Raw genomic sequence first — 19,992 nt, 5'->3', positions numbered from 1 at the left:
TTTGGCTTATAAATTGAGTTTTATAAAACATTTTAACCCCAAACCTTTTTCTACTGATCTAATATGATAAATAAATTATTTTGAGCCTTCTGGAATAATAAAAATATCAGCTTTCCTTTGAAAACCCGGAAATGGCTCCAAATCGTCTTTTTAAGCGTTTTTAACGCATAGTATGTATTAAAACTATTTTAAACTCATATGGTTTGATGCCTACTGATATATTCAGTAAATGTTTTTATATTTTAACAGTAAGGAAAAGTTTTAAACTCAGGTTTTCAGTTTTGACCTTTTTAGCCTATGTGAAAGGTCAAAACTGGTCTAAGTATAGGCTTAATTAAAGACCCGTTAGGAATCTAATAGGTTATTAGAAACCTGCGTTCTAGATTTAGGAGCCCAGTAAAAGCTATCTGTACTTGCTTGGTGGTATACGGCTGGGATAAATTGTATAAATTTGCTCAGGTAAATACTTCTAACTTATTTTTCCCTTATACGGGCTTGGGGTACGGTATATAAAATACCGCTTGGTTGGGCATTGAATCTTTAAGCATATGAAGGTTAAATCATTGAAATGACCTGTTTAAATTGTTTTGTTTGCTTAAAGCCTTTGGGGGTTAATGACCATGTCCTGGATATCCTTGGCATCATTTTACGAAATGGCCACGACCTAAGCATACGGGTGTAGGCGTACACCCGTTAGTGCATAAATAAATATTAAGGTATAACCGCCGTTTTGGGTTTAACCGCTGTGGGACTATACCATGTGGTGTGTCTATTGATCTTTAACCCGGTGTCAACCCGGGCTACTGAACGCATAAGAAACATGTTATTCTTTTACATGTATTATATTCAAATAATTATCCCAAGTTATATAAAGTTTTGTGCCGTTTGCACTCAAATCAATTTTTTAAAACCTTTTCAAAATGAGTCAGCTAAATTATATTTACCAGTGTAAACTGACGTATTTTCCCAAAAAGGTTAAATGCAGATACTACGCGTAATAGGATGGCCTCTCCTAGCATCAAATAGAAGTCTCGCAAGCTTAGATGCTTAAAGTCTGTTGAACAATGTTTCATTTTATTTTCGATCCGCCTGTGGATCTTTTACTATCCGTTTGTAATACTTTGATATTACTTTATATCGGATTGTAATACATTTATCTTTTGCTTCCGCTGTGCATTTGAATTGTGTTATTTGACTATGATGATATCAACTACGTCACGATACTCCCCACCGGGCCCACCGGTGATTCGTGGGAATATCGGGGTGTGACAGGGTTGATGAAGTAGAGGTGCAACAGTTGGCGGATATTCTGGGTTGTAAAAGAGGATCTTTGCCTTTTAAACACTTGAGTTTGGTCGTGGGGGCCAATATGAATCTTATTCGTAATGGGAAACTGGTTATTGATGTTTTTAAAAACAGATTGTCGCTTTGGAAAGCAAAAAACCTTTCTTATGGTGGTAGAATCACGCTTCTCAAATTGGTTTTGAACTCGTTACCGACTTATTTCTTTTCCTTATATAAAGCACCGGCAAAAGTCATTGAGATATTGGAAAGATTAAGGAGGGTTTTCTTTTGGGGAGGAGTGGAGGAAAACTCCTACATGAGTTGGATGGCGTGGGAAAAGGTGATGGCTCCAGTTGAATATGGGGGATTAGGTTTCGGATCACTTAGAGATGCTAATCTTGCGATGTTGTCTAAGTGGTGGTGGAGGTTTAAAACGGATAAAGAACGATTATGGAGAAGAGTTGTATGGGTTGTACACCATAATAGTAGATCTTGGTCATCGATCCCGGCAAAGGTTTCATTAGCTGGTCCTTGGAAACAAATAGTCGGCATTCGTGAACCTCTTAATCATGTAGGTATTAATCTTATGGAGTCTATCTGGTGCAAAGTGGGTTGCGGCTCGAAGTCCGCCTTCTGGATTGATTTTTGGATCGGGAGTCAGCCTCTTTATTTAAGTTTTCCTCTTCTATTTGCTTTAGAAAAAGAAAAACTATGTGCAGTTTCAGACCGGGTGTTTTGGGGGGCTGATCGAGTCACTCTGTCATGGTGCTGGAGTCAGCTTTTATTGTCCGAGAGCGAGGAATCTGAGCTGCTAGAATTAATTCTTCTGCTGAGTGATTTTGGTGTTTGCGAGGGACCGGATAAGTGGGTATGGAATCATGATCCTGCTGAATCATTCTCGGTGGTGAGTATCAAGGGGGTAGCGGCGGTGGCTTTCAGGTCCGTTCCGGCATACATTTTTCATTGGAATAAATACGTTCCTAAGAAAGTAGGGGTTGTGTCTTGGCGGGCGGCATCAGAACGTCTACTTACTAGAGTGGCCTTGGCAAAAAGGAATATCAATATTGGTGATATCAGGTGTTTATTTTGTGGTGATTATGAAGAGTCTAGTGATCATATATTCGCTTCTTGCCAATTCGCTCAAACTGTTTGGCTCGTCATGTCGCAGTGGTGTAAGACTCCACCGGTAGTAGCCTTTAGTCTGAAAGATATACTGGATTCTCACTTATATATGCAAGGCAGTAAAAAGAAAAAGAATGTGTTTAATGCCATTGTCCAGGTTGTGATTTGGAGTGTATGGAGGATGCGTAATGAGGTTCTTTTCGGTCAGGACGAACCTAGCATCTCGAAGGTTGTGGAGGAGTCCAAGTCGATGCCTTATCATTGGATTAAGAATCGCTCGAGGTCTACGCATTGGTCTTGGAATGAATGGTGGCTTTTTTCCATTGTATTGTAATTAGGGGTGCAAACGAGCCGAGCGGCTCGCGAGCTACTCGAGATCGGCTCGAGAAAAAGCTCGAAATGAGCCGAGCCTTATCGAGCCCGAGCCGAGCTTGAGCCTCAAAACAAAGCTCGTTTGTTTATCGAGCCCGAGCTCGAGCCTCACATGTGAAGCTCGTTAGGCTCGTCGAGCCTTATCGAGCCTTAGTATAAACGAGCCGAGCTTATTCAAACTTGTTTACAAGCCGACCTCGAACCTAAAAAATAAGCTTATTTAGTAAACGAGCCCGAGCCCGAGCTTTACTTATCGAGCTCACGAGCCTAAAAAGTCTATTATTTATATTATTTTTATTTAATATATTAATTAATAGATAATAAACGAGCCGAGCCCGAGCCGAGCTCGAGCTTGAGAAAATATAAATGAGCCGAGCTCGAGCCTTGAAAACAAAGCTCAAATCGAGCCGAGATCGAGCCCGAGCTCACATAAAGTTAATCGAGCTCGAGCTCGAGCCTGGTCAAGCTCGGGCTCGGCTCGGCTCGTTTGCACCCCTAATTGTAATGTAGCTTTATGACTCTTTATGTTCTTGTAGTTTTTTTTTTTCTGGTGCTGACCGTTTGGTCATTTTGGTGGTGTGGTATGTAAATGTGGTGTCTAGCTTCTGACTACTTGAATTAATAAAATTTTGTTGGTCGTTAAAAAAAAAAACATATGCCACTTAATTTAATACACGACATCATGAGTGAGTCCCTAAGCCATAAACAGGGGCGGACCCACATTGGTGCCACCGGGGTCCCCGGATCCCAATCTTTTTAGTAGATTCGGTATATTAAATTGTATATGAACCCCATAAATACAATTTGGTGGACACCATAGAAATAAAAAGAAAGCTGGTGTAGTGGTATATCTTCCTCTTTTCCACCAAGGGGTCATGGGTTCAATCCTTGATAAGCCCATTTTTCTTATTTTTTTTTTAAATCTAGTTCAAACCTCACTTTAACTCGACCCGAACGAGGACCGACCCGAAAATGGACCCCATTAAAATGAAATCCTGGGTCCGCCATTGGCCATAAACATGCCCCATCTTAGCTTTTTAGGTTTCGAGATATCTTTTGTTTGTTGTCCTTGGTAACATGAGTAAGAATGGGAACTCTCTGAAACTTCTAAGCCATTTCTTTTAGGTTTAATGCACTTGTCATAATTTTTATGTTAAACTACAGACATATTCATATATAGATAATAGTAGGTTTAGCTTGCGCGTTGCAGTGGGGATGCAATGAGCCTTCTACGATATCTGTTGGTTTTCTATATATATTACAAGTGATAATCAAAACAAAAGGTTATTTACAAATCTCATCTTTGTTTTTTTCTAATTTAATTGCATCATTATTTTACATTTAGAATGTAGTTGTGATATAATATCATTTTATATTAAAATGTTTTTTTTTTTTTTTTTGAAAGGTCATATTAAAATGTTTAGAATATATTAATATTTATTATTATAGTAAATGACAAAAACATAACTAGTTCTTGGCTTCTCAACGGATGCAATTAACTTGAGTTGAGCTATCAATAATCTCATAACTGAATTAAGAGTTAATTACTGTTTTCGTCCCTGTGGTTTGTCAAAAGTCACTATTTCAGTCCGTTAGTTTAAAAATTGCGATTTTAGTCCATGTGGTTTCACTTTCGTAACCATTTCAGTCCCTGTACTAACAGAATAAATGGATTGAAATGGTTACGAAAGTGAAACCACAGGGACTGAAATGGTTACGAAAGTGAAACCACAGGGACTGAAATCGCAATTTTTAAACTAATGGACTAAAATAGTGATTATTGACAAACCATAGGGACGAAAACAGTAATTAACTCCTGAATTAAAGATGATTTCAATAAAAAATAGTCTCTCTCTCTCTCTCTCTATATATATATATATATATATATATATATATATAAAATGAGGGTAGAGACCAAAGAAAAAGGTAAAATGCGTTAAAAAGGGAAAGGAAGTTGCATATGCTTCTCACATATCAATGACTTTGCACATGCAAGTGTCTCCATCATTTTTAAACGTCTATAACTTTTTATTATATGTCATTTAAAAAAATTATATCATGAATCTAGTATCATTTTATCTTTAGTATGAGTATACTATTGTTGTACTTTTGAAAAAAAAATTCAAAAACCGAATTGTGTAAAACATAATGAACCACACACTAAAGACGCAATGAACAACACATTAAAAACATGGTGTACAAGAAACTAAAAAAATCAAGGTCAGCAGAACAAAAGCACAATGGATGTTAAACTAAAACACAATGGACAACAGAACTAAAAACACCATCGACAACTGACTAAATTACATTGAAAAGGAAACTAAAAACACCATGAACGCCAAACTTAAAACACCATTGACAACTAGTAAAAAGATAGTGAACAACAGACTAAAACCACCATAGACAACAGTCAAAACACTATGGACAATAAACAAGAAACACAATGAACATCAGGCTAAAACACACTTGATAGTAGAAAAACACAGTAAACAATCTACTAAAACACAATGGACAACATACAAAACATAGTAGACAGCATACTAAAAAAGCAGGGTTAACAAGTAACTTTTTTTAATTTTTTATAACCATATCATATACATATTAAAGATAAAAGATGTTTGTTATAAGGTCTAAGGATTTAACTTTTTATGAAGAAATAATATCATATAAAAAGGTTTTTAATGTTTAAAGATTAGGGAAGAATATGCATATGTTTTGCATGTGGAGCGAGAAAGTTAACAAAAACAAATGTAAGATATTCCTTTTCTACCATTCTCCTCATTTTCAATGTCACTTGCAAATGGCTACTTTACCAACCTAATCTCAACCCTCCATATTCAAAATCAATAAATCATATCCCTTCCTACCATCCTCACGATTTTTAGACTTTGTATCCTAACTCATACACACACAAACATATATATATCTACACAAACATTACCTAATAAATGAATACAAAATTGCATATATGTAACCACCATTTTTTCACCTAATAAATATTTTTTTAGGTCCATACCCTAAATAAAGAAATTGTTTTATAAAGTAGGAAGAGCTATCTTAATCCTATTTTTATATAATTAATTTCTTTTATGTACCTACTAGGTTATTCCCCGTAAACTTTACGTGGGTAAACCATTTAAATTATGTATACAACAAATGTACAATAAAAAGACTACCTGAATTTCTCGGGCAACAAAAACTAATTTATATTAATTTAAATACGCCGTTAAATAAAATAAAATGGAGTGTTTACAAACGTTGTATTGTTTTGTACTAACAGTGGTAGTTGAGATAAATTTTAACTTAATTTACAAAATTTGTAAAAAAAATTATTAAACAATGTTTGTAGACATAGTAAAGGACTCCATAAAAAATATTTAAAATAAAGTGATAACTATTTACTATAAATACGGCACATTAAAAATGTTAGGTTTGATTATTAACATAAATCTATTTACATATTTGTATAAATAATGTTAAAAACCAATATCACCAATAAACGCATAACCCAAATTATAACAAACATTTTACTGTATTAAAAAAACATAATAAATCAACGAAAACGTTCAAATGCACCACAATGTGAAACAAATAACACCAACATGTCTTAAAGGACACTTCATAATATGAAATATAACGAAACACACCATTTCTCCATCTTTGAAATCAAAAGTTTGCCAAGTCCATCAGCATCGCTTTATCTTTTTCATCTCCGATCCAACGTTTTGTTGAAGAACAATTTTGGTGAGTCGTCTACCTTATAGACTTCACGAAGGTTACGCTTAACTTCACCAGAGGATGACGATTTCTAATTACTTTGAATAGCATTAGATACAAGCGTTGAATTGTCTCTAGTATAACACACTTCATCCTACAAATAAATACATAAAAATAGTTCTAGAAAATGGTAATCAAAACCTATATAAAAAATTGAAAAAAAAATTGAGATAACCATAGAAAATTCAGGAGAATTAGATTGAAGTTCTGACATAGGAACACCAAATGATTCTCTCCAGAACTAAACACCTATAATATGTGAGTAAAATATGAATACGTAAGATACTGAAATAGTTTTAATGACAAAGTTGTAAATAAAATTTACCTCACCTTGTGCTGCTGAGAGTTCTTTTGCGGACTTCTTGAGAATCTTATAGGCTTCATAATCAAACAGGGTCAAAGTCACAGTACCAGTACAATCTTGCACGCAAACGGGTATCTTGAATTTGTTTACGTTACAAAGAAATAAAATGTGAATGATTAAATATTGTTGGTTTATCTAATAAAGTATAAAATGAGTAAAATTATAACCGAGGAATTGACAAAATATCAACGCCTCCACAGTCACCATATCTTATCATTGCAAATGACAGAAATTGTTCCAATAACCAAGATCTTCTTCTTCTAATAAAACCTAACAAATCAAATACTAACTAAAATGCATCATAAATCAAAAAGTATATACAAAAAAAGTAGACCACTATTATTGTACCGAGAAAAGCTATAAAAGTAAAATCAGTGTTGTTAAGGAATTCATCCCCGACGCTTAAAATAACATATGACCCAACTTGGTCACTGGAAGCTGATGTTGAAGATAGTTTCTCAATATACCTATATATTTATTAGTGTGTTTTATCTTATACAAAATAAAATTGTATACATGTACATAATGATTGATAATGTCATTTGTTAATCTGAAACAATTTTAGTATACTTTGTCTTAAATAAATTAATTTATTCAAGATCAAAGTTGATGAACAATCTACTAACATTAGATGTGTTAGAAACACCACGTTTATCTACACTAAAAATATATTCAATTTAAATATCATTGAAATATAAAATGGTATTTAGAATTTAGAATCTATTATAATAAAATTATTTTTCTAACATTTAAGTTACTTAAAAAAATATCATATATTTTACATGTAATTTAATTTGATTAAAAGATAACATATTCAAATTTGAATTTGAATTTGAAATTGTAATATCCCAAGTAATTATGTAATTAAAAATATTCTCTTATCATACAAAATAAAAAAAATGCTTGCCAAATTGAAAATTGAAAATTATTCAATAAAAATGAGTTTCATATAATATAACATCTATGCTTTAAAATTAAAAGTTAGTAAAATAATAACTTGATTGGTCTTAATTTGCTTCATAATTATATTACCATCATAATTAAATCTTTTATATTCAACAATAAAAAATAAAATAAGTTTTGGTTATTAGTTTCTTAAATTAGGAAGCAATTAAAGAATAACTGAAATTGATTTATAAATCTGCCATAAATAAACATATTTCAAATTTCAAAAATATATATAATTGAATATTCAATAAAAATGAGTTTCATATAATATAATATCTTTAAAATTAAAAGTTAGTAAAATAATAACTTGATTGGTTTTAAAGTTGCTAATTTAGAAAGTTAAATAAATAATAATTGCAAATTAAATACCGATTGAAATTGATTTAGAAATATGCCATAAATAAACAAATTTGAAATTTAAAAAATATAATTGAATATTTAATAAAAATGAGTTTTCTGTAATATAACATCTACGCTCTATAATTATAAAACGGGTGTGAGAACGGTGCGAACGCGTCCTGATGGAACACGTGGCGCGGGATATAATTAGGGTGGGGGGGGACTTTTTTGTCTTTGTAATCTTCTTGTTTCCCAATTTCGCGTGTCACAATGCTGCTTCATTTTTTGCGTCTAAGATTATTTTGGCGTTAATTAGATTCAACAACTACTTGTCTTTTTACTTTTTTTTGGATCTATCTCGTTTAATTAAGTGTTTTTCTGTCACATAGATATTTTTTTGGCGTTATGGCATTCCCAGTTGAATTAATCCCATATATGTTATATAGGTATATTTTTTTGCGTTCGTGGCGTTGTCCTTCATTACCATTCATTAGTATTTCATAAGATTACAAGAAGACGAAATCAAAACAAACTACTAGTCTTCTGTATATGGGATTACATCAGAGATGTACCCATCGCTTTGTTCCTCACTTTCTTCAGATTCATCATCATCATATTTTGCGTTGGCGTATAACGCCATCATCTCGTCTCTTCTTTGCTGCAGCCTATACTTAAATATCATTGCAACCCTGGATCTTGCATCGTTCGAAGGTGCTAAATCACAGAGTTGTTCAAGGAGATGTAGCCTCTCTGTCTTCAACATTTCCTCCATCGGCAATGAATATTTCACCCTTTGTCGATAAACCACTTCAACTGTTCTTGCTTCTTCATGCACCACCCAACTGCTAACTGTTGGTAGAGGAGTTTCCGGCTTTTAATATAATAAATATTAGTAATAATGTTTCCGTCGCTTCATTTTACTGTTTGTAGTTACTGTTTTGTTTCGGCTTCATCTGTTTATGGCTGCAACACGTCCCATCTTTATGGTTGTAATTATGGTGTTTTGTATTTTCAATGGCGTTTAGATAAAGATGACACTTTGTTTTGTTCTCTTGCACATTGTTTTATATTTTTTTGAGTATTTATTATAATAATATTTGTCCAAAGTAATTTTATTATAGTTTGGTAGTTTGGGTGTTTTATGGCATGATGGCGTTTCACAAGCATTTGCCCGTTTGGCGTTTTATTATATTTTTTTAGAGAATTAATGTATTTTGTTCTTAGCTGAAAATTACTTAACAAACAACAAAAAAGAAAATTAAAAAAAAATAGAAGCAATTTATCTTCCAAATCTTCAATGTAATCAGTCTCTTTCTTCTTTTGAAACTACAAGAACTGTCACAAATAAATGGCGTTTTGGTTTTGGTGTGGTTTTTTGTTGTTCGTGTGTTGAAGTGGGTTTGTGGATGTTGGAGACATAGATCGACGCCGTGTGGGTGGATGCTATTTGCCAGTCATCTTCATTATCATCATCGAGTCCAAAATAGCATTTACACTGGGATTGGTCTCTTCTCCTCATCCAAACCTTCTTCAAGAACAAAGAAGGAAAAATGACATATCGGTGTCATCAGTCTCTTTTTCTTGAAATTTGTCCATCTCATGTAGAAAAATCTTACTCCCCTCACCTAACAAGCCATTCAGCGAAACTTCATGCAGAACATTACTAAGTATCCAAGAAACGATGTTTGCCATCATTGATTTTTGTAGGATCGTTTGCTGACCCGAACGAGTCGTTCAGAGGCTTTCTCCTTGGTTTCAGGTGCGGAATAACAAGAAACTAAGGTAGAAATAGCACGCAGATCACTTTAACTACTTGTTTTATTGATTTTACACTGATTACACTTCAAATCTCGCACCGGCAGCACTTCGGCACGATTTCTCCAACTGTTACAACTGAGATCGCCCCTAAGGTATTTATAGGGTTCTGGAACCGCTTATTGGACAGGCCCAATAAGCGGTCCATATGCTTGACATATGAGCGGTCCAAGATTATGTCACTCGAGCGGTTCAGGTCTTGGCCATTCGAGCGGTTCAGCTTACTTGCCGTTCGAGCGGTCCAGCATATGACCGTTCGAGCGGTCCAATCCCTAATGGGCCACATGAGCGATCCAACATCCTAAATCTATACAATTTCACTATTTCTCGTATTACGTGCATTATACAATCAATTCCTATTCTAAGACTCGAACGAAGATGTAGTCGACAGACAACTGCACCAACAGACTCCCCCTTGAATGTTGACGGAATCTTCAGTGAGAGTCTTCAACATGACATTCTAGGATATTGTTCGGTCTTCTTCAAGAATTCTGCCTGGATCTTTCTTTCTTTGGCTATAACTTTCATCAGACTCCCCCTATCATCCTGCTAGGATAGTTGTCTGGGATTTGTTACCACCATAGAAATTATCTCCTGGCTTTTCTCTGTTCAGTTCATCATCTGCATCATCTGCATACATCTCAAACATTCTATCAGAAACAAATAAAGTTGTGATTCAACTTAATGAATCAACTAAACAATTTGAGAATTTTTACAATTTAAACACTGATCACAAATTTGAAACATTTCAATTTCTGATTCAACCTTATGAATCATTTTAAACATTTCAAACCATTAACCAACCTTTCTGTTCATCATGTTTAGCCTTTGAGATTTTGAAAATCAGCTCTCCAACATCAGTTGTCGAAAATCTTTTTGGATTTTCAAAATAAGAAACATGAATGCAAAGACAAAAATTAAATGCAAAAATGAAATATGTACAAACATATTTTTGTGAGTTTGTGCAAGAGGATCATATCAGTTTTTGAGACACATCACACGCACCGTTAAGCATTTAGACATTTTAAGTTCTAAACGATTCACGTAGATTGACGATATAGTTGTCCTCTTAAATTTTCATACAATTTTCAATCTATTCAGGATACTATTTAAGTGTTTTATGAACTTAGTTCGATTCATGTGTCCCACCTCTTGAATATACTCCCGTATCCAGAATCCCAATATTCAGTCTTACAGGTATGAACACTACAATGATGTCTGTACATAAATTAGGGGATAAATGCGAGAACTGAGGGATCTCAGGTCAGAACTTCCGTTCAGCAGAGAGATATCAGCTTCGACTTAGCAGTGTGTCCCCTTTAAAGGATCTTTTCAGCTACAACAGATGATTATCAATTTTATTGTCTAATCAGCTGAGGGCTTTGTGCTATGTTTCAAGCATTTTGTGGAAAGTATTAGCCAAGGACTAGGTCAGAACTACCGTTCAGCAGAAGTCCCGGAATAATACCCCAGACATCATAGAGTATAAACACCTAGTATATCAGAATACGAGACCTTTCAAACGAGATTTCAGGGGTTACCTATATATCCAAGTAGTGTTCCCCACGAATTTCACAAGTTTGAAATTTTAGGTTTATATCCCGAATAAATCTACTAAATGTATAAAAACCTATCGTCACATCATCAGTGAGACCGTTTATTACATTTGACATTACATTTCTTTAGCGTGCTGTGATAGTCCACTGATTTACAATCATTTCCTCTTTTTCACAACAAAACTCATTTTTAAATTTTTCAATGTTTTTGACATTTTCAAATTTTCTAATTTTTTTAAAAATTTTTCTCCCCCTAAAATCAAAATATGTTTCAATTTTGATTTTCTGGGAAAATTTGAAACAAACTATACAAACTTGACAACTTGATGAGAATCACTTCAATTCTCCATCCACTTGGCATAAACAATCAGAACTCCCCCTCACAGCAAACTATTTTCCCATTATGATTTCAAAACACTAAAGTTTGTTTTAATCAAAATGGTTTTTCTGGAAAATTAGTTTTGTTTACCAAACATTTGTAGGTACTGGGGATCAAATCATGTAGTTAACTCAAGTTCAATTTAATGACCTTGATTAACCACAGGTAGGATTGATCTGATTCAAAATCTGAACCACTTGAATCAGTCACAAACAAATCTTTTACCTTTTGAATGAATGACGTTAACGAATAAAATTTTAAGAAAGATGCCGATTCATGCTCCACGCTTATCAACCTGGGAGCTCTGGCAAGTCAGGTTTTTTCTATTTGAATAGTTTCACCCAAGCCTGACCAGCCTTGGGTGATTTTGAATTCTTGTTCAACAATGGTGGAAAGTTTTTCTCATCCATTGTAAAACTAAAATTCTTAACTTTTACCTCAACACATGGCTCTTCTGGTTTTACCATACCAGAATCATTGCCTGAATGTGGCTTGTCTGACTTTAATGAGTCAGATTCATCGCCGACATGTGGCTCCTTTGTTTCCGAAGAAACATATTCATCGCCACAGAATGTTACCTTCTTCTTTTCCTTTTTCGTCCTCAGATTTGTATCTGATGAATTCGGTTTACTTGACTTTGTTGTCGAGTGAATCGATTCATCAGCACTCTTAATCGATCTGTCGGATGAACCCGAGGACAAAATCTTCTCCAGATACTCTCTTGCCTTCTTTCTCTTTTTCCTCAGTCGGTCTTTCTGCCCCTGAGAAAGCTTCACTTTTGTTTCTTGAACTTTAGGTTTTTTGACCTTCTGTTCTTTGACGTTTTGGCCCGAAGCTTTCAATTCTTTGGGCTTGACACCAACTGGTATTTTCTTTGCCATTTTCTGAGAATTAGCCCTCAATTTGTCATTCGATCTTCTTGGGAAATCTCTGGCAATGTGACCTTTGATATTGCAATTATAGCACCTCCTGGTCTCATAACTCCAGTATTGGCAGTTAACAGCAATGTGTCCGTGATATCCGCAGCTGTAACATACTCTGTTATCGTACCGTATACCACCTTCACACCAGATGCTCAGATCATAGCATTGTCTGGCTTGGTGATATTCCTTCCTCAAATCTGCTGGATTTGGCTTTGAAGCACTGTGGTCTGTCCTGCACCCAACAATTTTTGAATTTTCATTTTCTACTTTTTGCAATTTTTTCTTTTGATTGGATGATCGTACTGATGAGTTTTTTTCTTCATTTTTAAATTTTTGTTTCTATTCTACAATCTTCTTCACAGGTTTTTGCTTAGAGCATTCTCCCTTTTCAGTCGAGTGCAAAACAGTTTTCTGAAATTTTCCTCTTAATTTTGAAATTGTTTTCTTTTTCTTAATTTCAACATCAGACTCTGTCTCAGACTCATCAGCTGAATAAAATTTCTCATTTTCATCATCAGTTTTCTCATCACAATCTTCAACTTTGACTTTGTCAAAGTTTGTAACATTTTCACTTATCGGCATAGAATTGATTGGTTTTGGACAGGGAAAATTCAAACTGTCTGATTTAGTCACAAAACCTATCAATTTCTTCTCAAGTTCATCAATTTTGTTCCTAGAATTCTCAGCTTCACTTTCAAGCTGAGATATTCTCCCAAAATGAGACTTGATTGTTTTTTCATTATCATTCTTCAAATTTTCAAGAACAGATTTTTCATTCATCAAAACTTTTATTTGTTCCTGAAATTTTGATTCATTCGCTTTCAGATTCTTGTTTTCAAGCTTAATCCAGAAATCTAAATCTTCTGAAGATTTCTGTTTGCTTTCAAGCTCTTTTTCCAACTCTTTGATTTTCTTTTGAGCACGTTCACCTTCTTTTTCAAGTCCGATAATTTTCTGAAGATGGGAATTTATCACTTTCTGTTTTTCAATGTTATTTTTACTAAACACATTTCTCCCATCTTCAAGAATTTTCACTTGCCCTTCAAATTCTTGATTTTTCAAAGTCAAACTGTTAAAACCAACCAACAGTTTGTCATTTTCAACTTTCAACTTCTCACAATTTTCTTTCAGAATAAGAATCTGATTTTCAGCAACGTGCTTCTCGTCTTTCAACTTTTTGACTTCAGATGCCAAACTTGCCATGTCTTTCACAAGTTTGTCATTATCAGTCTTGACGTTATCGCATCTTGAGCACAATGTTTCATTCTTCACCGATTCTTCAGCTTTTGAAGTTTCTTCTTCCTTTGCTATGAATGTACCTGCACAGAACATTTTAACGAAATCAAGAGGATTTCCATTATTATCAATATAACAACCTCTCTTAAAATCGGATTTCATCACATGTTTTGCCCTGATACATTTAGTAACCCTCTTGTGCATCTCTTCAATCACATCTAAATTTAGATCTAGCACATTATTCTCCAAAACCTTGATCATTTCTTTCTTTTTCTTTCTAACTTCAAGTTCATGAGCTTTAAGTTTGCTGATGAATTGATTTAGAGGTAGTTTTGAAAAATTTGAGCCCTCCCTTAAATTTTTCAAACATTCACCCCATTCAATCGGTAATGCATCTACAAATTTCTCCAATTTCTCAACATTTGACGGATATATCTCATGATGTTTCAAATAATTCAGTAAAACACTATATCGGTCTTTAAGATCATCCAACGTTTCATCTTTCAGACACACAAAATATTTGAACCTTTTTGCCCAACCATCTTTGCTCACTTTTCTATACCCCTCATTTAGAAATCCGTGATGCCAATCATTAAATATTTCGAAATAATAGTTCTCCTGTTCATCAAACATCAATGCCATGTTTCGTAAAAATTCTGATACGTATTTGTTGACAAATAAGCGAGCTAAGTGTGATGAAAAGTGCACCAATCAGCAATTGGACATAAAAGCAAACTAATTGGGCCAAATAAGCGAACTAGGATGAACCAAATAAGCGGTCCAGACTAACTGTCCGAATAAGCGGTCCAGAACTAGTCCAAATAAGCGATCCACAAACAGTCATATAAGCGGTCCAAAGCAGTTCGAATAAGCGATCCAGACTAGACGTTCGAGCGGACCAAGAGTTGTCAGTTCGAGCGATTCAAGAGCTGTCCGAATGAGCGGTTTAAACGCTGTTCGATCGAGCGGTCCACATTCAATTTCAATTTTGACTCACTTAAACTTAGAATTTTGATCTGAAACTTTCTAGGGTTTATCTCTGTGTAGTTGCGCACAATCCCTGAGATTTTGAGACGATTCCGACCGTTAAATCTTTCCGAACGAAGAAAAAAAGGTGTAGAAGTAAGAAAAAGTGATAAAATCCGGCTAATTTCTGCAGAGAACCTCCTCCTGAGCTCTGATACCACTTGTAGGATCGTTTGGTGACCCGAAAGAGTCGATCAGAGGCGTTTTTGTCAATTACAGGTGCGGAAAACAAGTAATCAACGTACGAATAGCTTGTAATACACTTTAAACTCTTTCTATATTGATTTGATAGTAAATACAACCAGTTCTCGATCCGGCAGCACTTCGGTACGAGATTCAACCAACCGTTACAACTGAGATCGCCCCTAAGGTATTTATAGGGTTCTGGAACCGCTTATTGGACAGGCCCAATAAGCGGTCCATATGCTTGACATATGAGCGGTCCAAGATTATGTCGCTCGAGCGGTTCAGGTCTTGGCCATTCGAGCGGTTCAGCTTACTTGCCGTTCGAGCGGTCCAGCATATGACCGTTCGAGCGGTCTAATCCCTAATGGGCCACATGAGCGATCCAACATCCTAAGTCTATACAATTTCACTATTTCTCGTATTACGTGCATTATACAATCAATTCCTATTCTAAGACTCGAACGAAGATGTAGTCGACAGACAACTGCACCAACAATTTTTCTAACTTTTTGGCATTTTACAGTGATTGGTATTTAGGAACCACTGTGTTTGTTTTTTTTGGTGTGATCAACGGAAGGTGCTGAGACGTTTCTCTTAATAGGATGTTTTTGCGCGTAGTTTAGGCGGGATATTATTATAACAATAAATGCAATTAACAAAGTATCCTGTTTTGCTCAGCTTTATCTGTTAAGTCTGTAACACGTCCCATCTTTCAGGCTTGGCATTTATATTTTATGGCGTTTTACGTTTTATGGCGTTTTTGTAGGCTAAGACCTTAACTAAAACACAGAAAAACTACGCAGTAATAAAATTGGTGTTTTATATTTACTTGGCGTTTTATATTTCAATGGCGTTTTATGTATGAAAGTATGTTTAACTTTTTTACCCTTAATGAAGCACGTTCTAGTAATAAAACTCATGTTATTTTCGAAAACGCCACCACGCCAATCTAGTCTATAGATTGTTTTGATCTGAAGATCCATAACCGTTCTCACCGTTCTCACACTCTTCACCGTTTTCCCTAAATCTTGACCCTATAATTATATTACCACCATAATAAAATCTTTTAAGAAGTTAATACATGATAATTACAAATTAAAGAACTATTAAACTTGATTTAGATATTTGCCGTAAACAAACATATTTCAAAATTTAAAATTTCAAAAATATACTAAACTGAATATTCAATAACAATGAGTTTAATATAATACAACATCTATGCCTTAAAATTAAAAGTTAACAAAATAGTAACTTGATTGGTCTTAATTTGCACTATAATTATATTGCCAACATAAAAAATCTTTTATATTCGACAATAAACAAATAAAATAAGTTTTAAGTTATAAGGTTGTTAAATTAGGAAGTTAATAAATGATAATTACAAATTAAAGAATGATGGAAACTGATTTAGAAATCGGTATAAATAAACATATTTCAAATATCAAAATTTAAAAAATATAAATAAATGAATATGGTAATTATTTAGACAATGCAATAAATATAGTAAAAAAGAGACAAAAATGAATTATTAACATTTACTCAGTATAAATCATCAAACATGTAAAATTAACAAAATTCGTTTTATGAAATTTCAAATACTTTTGAATCTATCTAAACATAACATAAGAGCATTGAAAACAAAAATTAATTGAAAATATAAAACCTAAAACATGTCATTAGTTAGAAAATCTATTTATTTACATTATCTCCCCACAGGTTGGCTGCAAAATCACTTGGTATTGTCTGTGAAAGTACATACTGAAAAGTCAGATTATACATATTATAAAAATAATCAAGCTTAATAAAAGTAAATATAAAAAGGGAATAATGTAACATACAAAGTAAAACGATTCTGGATCATTGATAAATTTAAAGAAACTGGGATTTATCTTTTTGGATTCATATTTGTGAAAATTTGTCATCACAATTAGAAAAATGCATTATATAATATTAATAATAAGAATAATAATTAAATATTAACAATACTAAATATAAATCATCAAAAAATGTAATTGAAGTGTCAATATATTTCATTTACTGCAGAATCTCTAATTAAAACTATTTTCATACTTTAGAAAGGCAATAATTGAAGTGTCAATATTTTTAATCTTTAACAACTATGGATGAAATTTTGAAAGATCTAAAATCTAAATATTGTAGTTATTCAAAAAAATTGAATGCAAACAATCATGAGTGAAAAACATGAACAAACTAAAAAACTGAAAACAACAAATATGGACAAAAAATAAACAAATCTTGATAACATATACACACACGATAAATGTTTTTGTGTAAAAACTCGAAACAATACATACAAGAAAACCTTTTATACATGAGAAGATCATTAAATATGTACTAACAACTTAAACATCATAAAATCCATAGTTTTTATTTCAGAAAAATAATAGAGCTAAAACCTTAAAAACACGTTTAAACTTATTAAAATAAAAAAACAGTAAAAACATTCAACTAACCTGTTAAGTGGTTTGAAGATTCCTCCTTTGATTGATAGTTCAGATTTGGGGTTTCGGCATAAAAGGGTAAAAAAAAACATAGTAACTTCGATTAATGTTGAACAACCAAATATAACAAACAAACAACGTACCTATGATTTTGTCCACATAATGAAGAAGATGATGCCGAATACGTCGGTGTTGATTTAAATAACAAAACAAATATGCAATCAAACATCAACAACTTCGATTAAGAAAAAAATCAAAACATAAACAACACAAATATATCATGTGACACCCCGCGAAAACATTTTTACATACTCGCTAGGCAGGGGCTGCACGCTAAAATTTCGGGATAATATGACAACCCGCACATGATTTTTGGTGAGTTAGAAAGACTAGGACTTTACATGAACAAACTTTGGTGTGCTTAAATGATTCATAAAATGTTGGAAGGAATTCTATGATGTTTCATGAATAATCTTAGGATAATGTCAATTTATGTGCGATAAGATGATTATGACAATTGTTGATAGTTGCTTTAAATAATGAGGATGATTGTTATAGGTCGATAATGACGATTCCCGATTTATAGTTTTGATCGATGACATTAGTTTAGGAAGTTGATAAGGTTTATGAGCAAGCATTTAAAGAACCTGGGATTGTTGGAATGATGATTGATTTAATATTAAAACAACTTTTGTCTCATTTGTTTGATCTTATAATATGTGTGGGCCATTTGAAAAGTATGATATGGAGTGGTTAAATAAACGTACAACATCATGAGCTTAGGGTACAAACCAAGAAGTGCATGTTGCACATTAGATAGTAGGGAACTATCGGAGGAGGAGGATTGGATCCGGCTGGAGTGTAAGCAAACTATATTGGAGCTGGAAGAATTTAAATTAAAAGATTTTAAGCAAAGGACAAGAACGAAATGGGCTATGGAAGGCGACGATAACACAACTTATTTCCACAGTGTTGTAAATGGAAGGAAATCTTCTAATGCGATTCATGGGTTTAATGTTAATAATCAGTGGATTTCTAAACCGAAGAAAATTAAAAAGTTGGTTTTTGAATTCTTTCGAGAGAAGTTTAAGGAGGATGCTTCAAATCGGCCCTTTTGGAATACGATAATGCATATAGGATCTCGGAGGCGGAGGCGGAGGCGGCTGCTCTAATTGATCGTTTTTCTAAGGAGGAAATTAAGCAAGCTGCTTTTGATTGTGATAGTGACCGAGCACCGGGCCCGGACGGGTTTAATATGAAATTTATTAAGCGATTCAGGAGATTCTTCGAAAAAGATTTCATAGATATTTTTTATAAATTCTATGAAACTGGTACTTTCTCGAGAGGAACCACTTCATCTTTCATCGCTCTGATTCCTAAAGAGAAGGATCCGGTCAGCTTGGGTAATTATCGTCCTATTAATCTTATCGGTATTATTAATAAGGTGGTGTCTAAAGCTCTCGCTAACCGGCTGAAACTGGTAATCGGTAGGGTGATCTCGGTTACCCAAACTGCGTTTCTGAAAGATAGATTGATTATGGATGGGCCATTAATTCTAAATGAAGTGATTGGGTGGTTAAAAAATGAAGAACCAGGCGTGTCTATTTAAAATAGACTTTGCGAAAGCCTATGATAACGTAAATTGGAAATTTATTATGTCGATGATGGATCAAATGGTCTTTCCTAATAAATGGTGTTTGTGGATTTACGGCATCTTAGCTTCGGCGAGGTCTTCCGTTCTAGTCAATGGCTCCCCTACATTCGAGTTCCCTTGCTTTAAAGGTATGCGTCAAGGAGATCCAATCTCTCCTTTTTTGTTCCTCATTGTAATGGAAGGCTTTTCTAGTATGGTGAGAAAAGCGAGTCGGTTGGGTGCCCTTAGAGGTATTATGCTCCCGAATAACGGTCCCACTCTTACTCATCTTTTATACGCCGATGATTGTGTGCTCTTAGGGGAATGGTCGGGTTCTAACATTAAAAACATGGCGCTACTGTTGCGGTGTTTTAATATTGTTTCAGGCCTGCAAATTAATATGGGTAAGTCCAGTCTTATGGGGATTGGAGTGAGCTCGAGTCAAGTGGAATCCATGGCGAATGTGTTAAATTGTAAAAAAGGAACGATCCCGTTCATTCATCTTGGGGTCATGGTGGGAGCTAGGATGTCAAGAGTGGAAAACTGGAAGTCGGTTATGGAGGTGGTTGA

At 34.1% G+C, this 19,992-nt stretch overlaps 1 protein-coding gene across 1 annotated transcript; it reads left to right on the top strand.

Moving 5' to 3' along the window:
• The first annotated feature begins 18,562 nt into the window (after positions 1–18,562).
• LOC110881381 lies at positions 18,563–19,398 on the top strand. The gene is made up of 2 exons (XM_022129660.1): positions 18,563–18,846; positions 18,927–19,398. Exons 1-2 carry the CDS (start codon positions 18,563–18,565, stop codon positions 19,396–19,398), a joined length of 756 nt encoding a protein of 251 aa, XP_021985352.1.
• The last annotated feature ends 594 nt before the right edge of the window (positions 19,399–19,992 follow it).

Source organism: Helianthus annuus, chromosome 10 (genome assembly GCF_002127325.2).
Source record: "Helianthus annuus cultivar XRQ/B chromosome 10, HanXRQr2.0-SUNRISE, whole genome shotgun sequence".
In the NCBI taxonomy this organism is placed as follows: Eukaryota; Viridiplantae; Streptophyta; class Magnoliopsida; order Asterales; family Asteraceae; genus Helianthus; species Helianthus annuus.
This window is presented reverse-complemented; position numbering and strand designations above follow the sequence as displayed.